This window comes from Tyto alba, unplaced genomic scaffold, assembly GCF_018691265.1.
Source record: "Tyto alba isolate M040663 unplaced genomic scaffold, T.alba_DEE_v4.0 Super-Scaffold_22, whole genome shotgun sequence".
Lineage (NCBI taxonomy): Eukaryota > Metazoa > Chordata > Aves > Strigiformes > Tytonidae > Tyto > Tyto alba.
Window position 1 is genome coordinate 27,246,331 of NW_024881296.1, and position 8,526 is coordinate 27,254,856.

General features: G+C 49.7%; 1 protein-coding gene across 1 annotated transcript; it reads left to right on the forward strand.

Moving 5' to 3' along the window:
• Nucleotides 1-562: 562 nt before the first annotated feature.
• CITED2 (Cbp/p300 interacting transactivator with Glu/Asp rich carboxy-terminal domain 2) lies at nt 563-3,545 on the forward strand. Its single transcript, XM_042796219.1, has 2 exons — nt 563-830; nt 1,498-3,545. The coding sequence occupies exon 2, from the start codon at nt 1,505-1,507 to the stop codon at nt 2,237-2,239; it is 735 nt and encodes a 244-aa protein (XP_042652153.1). The 5' UTR covers nt 563-830; nt 1,498-1,504; the 3' UTR covers nt 2,240-3,545.
• Nucleotides 3,546-8,526: the final 4,981 nt, after the last annotated feature.

Sequence of the window (8,526 nt, forward strand, 5' to 3'; positions counted from 1 at the left end):
GGCCCCGGGGGAGCCCACGCAGGACCGTGGGACTCACGCCGGTGGGGCCGGGCACCTCCACCACGGCGGCCCCGGAGGGGCGAACCTCGCCTTGCCCGGGCAGCGCCGCCGGAGCGCCCAGCCCCACGCGTGTCCGCGGCGCTGCAGCGACACGAGCGGGCGGGGCGCGCGGAGGGCGGGCGGGCGGGGGGCCGCGGACCCCCGCTTTGTTCCCGAGGGGAATCACGGGGCGCGCAGCGCTGCGCAAGCGACCCACGGACACACGTGTCGCCCGGCTGGGGGACGGGGGGTGCTTGGATGCGTCCCCAGAGCCGCCTGGCCCCCCCTTTTCCCGCGTGTCTCCCTGCACGCGTGTGCGCGCTGGGTGTTGGATTTTGGTAGTGTGGGGTTTAATTTTTTTGTTTGGTTTTGTTGGTTTGTTTTTTTTTTTTTTTTCTTTCCCCTTCTCTTCCCCCCCCCCCCCCCCCCCCCCGCCTCGCAGCTTGCTCCAGGTTTTACTTCTGGTTGCCTGTGAGGGTTTTGCTCCTCCCTTCCGAAAGCCTATATTAGCCGTGGCCGGCGCTGGGTGAGCAGCGCAGCTCATTGTTGGCAAGTGCCGATGAGGCTGGCGGAGCCGTGAGGAGCGAGGAGCGGCTCCGGGGCTCCGCGGCGGCCGCGCCGTCACGTAAGCGCCGAGGAGAGGGGGAGAGGAGAGGCGAGGAGGGGAGAGGAGAGGCGAGGAGGGGAGAGGAGAGGCGAGGCGAGCCGGGGAAGCCCCCTCTATGCGGGGCGACTCTTCCTGAATTAATTTCACCGCCACCTTTGAAGCAGAAGAAGAAAGGAGCCGGGAGGTGAGTGCGGCGGTTCGTCGTAGCTGGTGCCGGGTGTCCCTTTTGTGTGCAACAGGAAAAACGGGACTGTTGAAACACGCGAGGAAAGGTGTTTCCCGGCTGCCTGGTTTCACCTCCTTCTCCGTGCGTTGCTTGAATTTTTAACGAAATAATTAGGACTTGGTTCCAAAAGTTGCTGTCAGCGGCTAGGTGGGACTTCCCCACGCTTCGCTTGTTCCCCGCAAGTTAGCGAGAGTGCCGTGGAAATCCGCTGCCCTTCCCCGGCAGAGCTGGGGGGCTCGGCCGCCTCCGGAGCGTGCGGGGAGGCGGCGGCTGTTGCCGTATGCAACACTTCCCGCTGATAGGTATGCACAAGTTGCGAGTGGGAAGGCGTGTTGCTCGCCGGATTAGCGGAGGGGACTGGGATTTTCGTACCGCAGGCTCCCTTTTTCTTTTTCCCTTTGTATTCCACGGCAGAGCCGCGGTAGCAGAATTTTTTTTTTTTTTTTTTTTTTAAATTTTTGTGTGTGTGTGTCCCCTTCTCTCCCCCCCCCGCCCGTGAAAGCGAGGACGGCGGGACCAGCCAAGCCGCTTCTCCCAGGGCCGGGCTGATGCAGCCGGTCCGGGAGAGGGCGGCTGGATGTCCGAGGGTGTATTTCCTTAGTGTAATCACACGCTAACTTTCCAGGTGGGCAATGGCAGACCACATGATGGCCATGAACCACGGGCGATTCCCCGACGGATCCGGCGGGCTTCACCACCACCCGGCGCACCGGCTGGGCATGGGGCAGTTTCCCACCCCCCACCACCACCACCAACAGCAGCAGCCGCCGCCGCCGCAGCAGCACGCCTTCAGCGCCCTGATGGGCGACCATATACATTACGGAGCTGGGAATATGAACGCGAGCAACGGGGTGAGGCACGCCATGGGGCCGGGCAGCGTGAGCGGAGGGCACCCGGCCGGCAGCATGCCCCCCCCCGCCCGCTTCGGCGGCTCCCAGTTCATGGCCCCCCCCGTCGCCAGCCCGGGAGGGCAGCTGAGCGCCAGCATGCAGCTCCAGAAGCTGAACAACCAGTACTTCAGCCACCACCCCTACCCCCACAGCCACTACATGCCGGATTTGCACCCCGGCGGCCACCAGCTGAACGGCGGCAGCGGCTCCCAGCAGCATTTTAGGGACTGCAACCCCAAGCACGGCGGCGGCGGCGGCAGCGGCTTGCCGCCCGCTGTCCCCCACGTCCCCGCGGCAATGCTGCCGCCCAATGTCATAGACACTGACTTCATCGACGAGGAGGTCCTCATGTCCTTAGTCATCGAAATGGGGCTGGATCGCATCAAGGAGCTTCCCGAGCTGTGGTTGGGACAGAACGAGTTTGACTTCATGACAGACTTCGTTTGCAAACAGCAGCCCAGCAGGGTGAGCTGCTGATTCATTTAAAACAAAGGACTTTCTATCGGTGCGAATGAAAACATTCCCCTAGACACGGTGTCTCACTTTTCAGGGCTTGAAAAGGTGAGAATCTGGAAAGCAGAGTCAACTATGCGCTTGTATAAATTATCTTTTTTTTTTTTTTTTTTTTTTTTTCTCTCCCCCCCCTCCGCCCTCTTAAATCGCTGCCACTTTTTTTGTAGCTTTGACATTCACGTCCCCTCACATAGTAATAATTTCTAGCGAACTCTGCCTTCTTATGTTGGTTGCCCCCTTCCCCTCCTCGATCTCTTTAATTTCCTCGCAGTAACGTGCCCATAATTCCCACAGTGCTGAACTGTTAGACATTAATCTTGGCAAATTGCTTAATCTTGTGGATTTTGTAAACGATGATTTCTAATGACTTGAACTGCATTCAAATTCTGAGTGAACAGGGAAAAAAAATTGCATTAGTTGGTTGCATGAACTTTGAAGGGCAGATACTACTGCACAAATGCTGCCATCTTGCTTAATTTTTAACTATGCATTGCAGTGCAGACTAATTTTTTTTTTTTTTTTTTTTATACGCTAAACTGGAAGCTTAACAGATGTGGGCCAAACCTTTCCGGATCAGGAAAAGTAATACTGTTACTTAAAAAGTCTGCTACCCATTCCCCCTCCCCCATATGTACAGACAATAATATGGTGTGGATGGAATGTTGACTAGTGGCAAACATTTCACAGATTATTTTTTTTTTTTTATTTTGTTTCTGTCTTCAGCATTTTGACACTGTGCTAATATAGTTTATTCAGTACATGAAAAGATACTACTGTGTTGAAAGCTTTTCAGGAAATTTTGACAGTATTTTTGTACAAAACATTTTTTTGAGAAAATATTGTTAATTTATTCTATTTTAATTTGCCAATGTCAATAAAAAGTTAAGAAATGCTTTAGTTTTTCTAGAAGTCATTTACCAGTATTTTTCTTCCAAACTCTTTCCCCACTGTCCTTGGTAAGTAGAACATCTGTCTGTACAACCGTGTTGGTGTGCAAAAAGACATTCCAAAATAGAAAGTACACTACACCCATATATATGTCATGGTGAACTCGGTAGGTGAGCGGGATTTGAACATACTTACAGCATAAAGCCTCATACGTAACATTGTAATATGCCTGTCAGTGTGGTTTTATGAAAAATAAAAGTTGCCAAGGCGCAACTTTCTTGTGACTTGCCAACATACTTGCTTTAAATGTAGTTGTCCAGAGTTATGATGCATAAAGTATTTATTATATTTATCTATTAAACTTGTAATTTTATAAATCGGCTTTCATTTATATAGTAGACTTTGTTCTTTTGTATATTTACTATCATCTGACCTGGAAGAGCTATGTAAAATAGACGCAAGCGCTTAACGTGCAAGTGTTGGTAACTTGGGAAGGGAGGGTGGTGGGTGTCGTCCAGTCCCTCTGCCTCACAGGGCTAACGCAGGAGAGGATCGCTTCATCAACCCAGGTCTGCGTCACACCAGGAACGATTGTGTTTCATCTCCAGTGACTTGGGAGAAGGGGCATAGATCCTTAAAATGCTCCACCATGGGACATCTCTGACCCCTCTCTCCCAGATGTTGCTACCAACTAAAGCCACAGACAAATCCATACAGGTTTACTTTAAATATTTGTGAGAAAATTGCCTGTTACCATAAGGTGACCGACATCTTCCTCCTTCAAGTGCCAACTGTTGCAGCCTTCAGCCTTTGGCAAAGCTCCCGCACCGGTTAAGGCTTCAGTGAGGACTCTGGGATCAGGACCCCAGTAACACGTAATCCCGTTTAGCCATGCTTCCCAAGTTTGATACAGGAGCAATAGATATCACCGTGCTTTTTTTTTTGCCTGCTTTTTCAGCCACGTCTTCTGAATTTGTTAGGAAGAAAAACAGCATGGTGGATGTAGTTAAATTTTAAACCTGGGCACGTAAACTGGGAAGGACATCACCACACAATGGGAGTGTAAATAGCAGTGTTTTGAATCAAGCTGGGAAATGAAACTGATTACTATTGCTAAAATTGTCCCAGCTGGTGAGAAAAGTGATACTTGGCCTTCTTTGCCTTACAGACATGAAGAAGCTAATATCTTTTATGAGTGTAAAAAAAAAAAAATGCTTGTATTAAAGCATTAGCAAAAGTAGAAAGAAGGAAGTATACACTTCTGGGAAAACCTGGCAACAAAATGCTTTCGGCGGGCCGTAACAGCCCGTTCTTGGGCAACTCTCACTACCCAAGAACTTAAGAAAACAACCTTCTGGTGTCAGCCAGTGATCTCTAATGTTTTGTGACAGTAAATTTAACATCAAATGGCAGTGAATCATGGCTTATCAGCTCACTGATAACGTAAAAGAGTGTTTAGAGGAATACAGCTGTAGTTTTAAGAGCCATTGCCCAACCTGCCACTATATAAATCCTTTTTCCATTTTAAGGCTGTTTGATCTGCACATGTTGCATTGTCTTCTGCTGGAGTTTGGGAAGGTGATTTTTCTGATTATAATCAACTTCCTATAAAACAGACGATCAAATTATGTGCATAGATTCCACAATCTTCTAAACCAAAAGGGAATACTCTCACTTTATTGATAAGCACTTTCGCTTCATAAAGTTGGTTAAACAACAGATTCTTCACAGTTGAGACATCACCACTCAAGTCTGTCAACATTAAATCTTTCCATACAAGCTTTTCCAAGAAGAGGCAGTTTCACGGGCACAGTGGTAGAGTCTACTTTGCATACCACTCCTTGTAAAACTCCTGAGAGCTGCTGCTTCTCAACAACAGCAGCTACTGAAAGCACTGGCTTTGGGCAAGGCATCGGCGAGGAGTTTTATGATCTCTTAAAAGCAGACCCCAGGGAAATTTGCAAAACAATCGTGTTGCCTACCTTGTCCCTTAATTTCTAATGAAGAGTCAGATCCCAGTGGATGGCACAACTACGCATTTTCATATATCTTAATGTTATCCACTGAGCAATATTGGGGGCCTGACCCTCATCTTCCCGACGTGAACCCCTTGGCAACACTCCCGCTGGCTCCCAGGGCTAAAGCAGTAACAGGCCTTCGAGTAGATCCTCTCTAGCCTCCACACTGTTTAGAGATACACCGAAGTAATTTATTATCTGAACCCAGCGATTAGTGAAAAAATGCACAGTGACCCAGTTTCCCAGCTACCGCCAGATCCTCACGAAGGACACTGCTGCCTTCCGCACAGGAAACTTGACCTCTGTACTCTGGCTGTTTTTCAAGAGCTTCCAACATGGCACACGAGACTTGCTCCTCTCTAAGCCACGGCCATAAATAGACGCGCTGCTTTATTTGGAAGGCAGATCGGCCCTAAGCCGCCCCACCACGCCAGGCATGCTCGGTGGAAAATTAGGCGCCGATTAAGGCAGTCCTCTGCCTTTCCCCCCCCCCGCCCCGGATTAAAGAATTCGCGGGCGGGAGCTGGTGCGGGCGGCCTTGCGGGGTGGGGGGGGCAGCTGCCCCCTCACCGGCGGGGCCTGCGGGAGCCCAGGCCCGGCCCGGCCCGGCGGCCGCAGCCACCTGCGCGGGGCGGCCGGCGGCACCACGGCGCCCCCGTGTGGCGGCCGCCCGCCCGCCCGCCCGCCCGCCCTCCGCCCCCCGCGCAGCCGCCGCCGGGCCGGGCGCGGAGCCGGGGGGCGGCGGGGTCCCGGGGCGGCCGGGAACCGCCCTCGGAGCCCGGGGGGCTCGGCCCCGCCGCGGGTGGGCACTGAGGGGCGGGAGGGAGGGGAGCGCCGCGGCACCGGCGGGTGTGGGGGCTCCCGAAATTTCTCGACGTGGATTTAGAGAAGGAGCTAAGGAACCTGGTGAAAACGTGCCTGTTGGTCTCAGGTTTTATTTAAAAAAAAAAAAAAGTTATATAAATGAGGATTATCCCCTGCTTATCTTGTCTTGCTGGGGGGATTGGAAAATTCCAACATCTGGATTTGCAGAGTTCCTTTCATTTGTTGCTTTTTTTACTTTTTTTTTTTTTTTTTTCCTCCTCCCCAGGAGATGTTTATGTTTTCCGTACTCCAGGTCTGCTAGCTAAGTTGGATACGAAGCCGCTGGCATTTGGCCGAAGGCTACAGCCTGTGCCCGTGGAGCCGCAGGGTGGTACTTCTGCAGGGCACGGGGAGCTTCTGGGCCAGCATCTTGCCACAGGAGCCATCCCGCTCCTGCCCTGTTCCTCCTGCCCTCCGCCTCCGCTCCCTCCCCGCTGTGCAGCACGGCAGGGCTTAGCGGGTGAGCTGGTACCCAAAGGACTGACACCCCCTCGTATTCGAAACCTCAGCAAAACCGGGGTCGGCACGGCCATGGAGGGAAGGGAAATTAAGTCAGAAAAAGCAGTTCTTGTCCCTGACTCTACAGCTACCCTTTTTGAAGCCTTCCTTCCCTCCAAAATAGTTGCTGCAGGGCTACCGCAGACAGGAATAAGAAATGCCAATGTTACGGATCTGGGCTACATACACCGACCTTAACCCGATCTATTTCTGTGTCATCACTCACAGGGATAGCAGTGTGAACAAGGACTAGGTAACATTGGCAGGAGCTGTTTAAATGGTAAGACAAATTACTTTTTTAAACAGTCAGGCAAATATATTTGTCAGATAACACTGCACGTGCAATAAAACTAGTATGAGGAATCAAAGGAATTTGGAACCCAAGGCAACAGCATTTTCTCAGGGTTTCATGTATTCTAAGTGCATCATTTTGTCAGTACAGAGGAGGTATTTTACATAGTTTCTGAAAATATATTTACACATTTCAATATGGTGCCACTATTGTGCTCGTGCACAAGATAAAGCTGAGTCTCAGTAACTGCAACAATAACGAGATACATCAAATGACTGAACAGATGAGCCGCTGTTACGGTAGGTTTTCTGTTATTCTCCTTGCCTCATTTTAGAAAGAAATTTGCAACACCAGGCTCTTAATAGAGATGAATCAGGTATTGCAGTCTCTCTCCATCTGCTGTGCCCTTCCCCCTCCTAAAAACTTACAAAGGGGCAACTTGATCACAAGCCTGAAACAGATTTTGAAAGACACATATTTACCATATTAAAAATAGGCAAAAGATTTTCCACCTTATCAGGCTTCATAAAATGCAGACCACTTTTTTCACCTTTTTCTTTCACCGGGCCATTTTGTTATCTCTGCCTATTGGCATGTTCATTTGGCAACATATTCCCTATTTTGTCAGCAATAAACTAAAAGAAATTTTCAGAATTCCAAGCTCCTAAAATGGTGGCTGAAGTAACTAGTGTGAGTACACAGCATTTCTTAAGCTCAAAAGCTAAATATTTAGCAGATGTCCGTCCCAATAAGATGCTGAAGGCGCACCTACTTATGTGAGGTTTTGACAAAGAGCCTCATAACAATTGCACTGTGAGTTTTCTACTGCAGACTGCTTAGCTAATGTAGTGCACTGTATGAGAGAGGGTGAAGTTTCTGAAAGTCTGTAAGAATGTCTTGCCTGCTGCTGTTCAAACAGAAGTAACACAGAATTTCAGATTTCACTCTCTTTGCCAGATAGGTATTTAAAGGCTTATTACTCTAAATCTTTTCTGTTTTCTTCCAGCTATGTTATTTGGTCTAGTAATTGATATTATCTTTCTCTACAAACCTTGTACAGCTGTATGTCCTACATCAACTTTGTATGAAGTAAAGTATGGATTTGAAGGCAGGAATGGATTCCTGGGATTTTCCAACAGTAGGAAATTGCACCAAGCCTCTGCACACGTCTGCTTTGTACAGAAGCTAAATAGTTATATTTTGGATATAGGATTATAAGTGTTCTGTAGTTACACTTTGGGTTGCTTCTGGGTTGCTTATCAGCAGTCTGCACTAAGGCTAGTGTGTAATCTGACAGGGAGATAAAGGGCAAGGTATGAACATAGGTATGGAGATGAATATAAAGCCTTTCTAAGTAGTAGACAAAAGAGAATTAGTTATGATCATCACCGAGAAGGTTTTAGGGAATGGCTCTGAAAACCAGTCAGCCCTAACCCAGAAACTATCAACAGGTGCCTGTCTGTGGAGTGGGGGGGACAGCTTGGTTTTGCTTGTCATGGCTGGTGGGGCACAGCACTGTGCACCGGAGAAGTGCAGAATTCGAGAAAACGTGACGTGTTAACCTTCTTCACGGACCATTATTTACAACATAATCCTGATTTTGCTCTGGCAGAGGATAAGTGAGCAAAGCTGCCGTCGGACAGAGCCGACGAAGCCTGCAGTCCTGCGTGCCGGCTGCTCTGCTCTCGGGG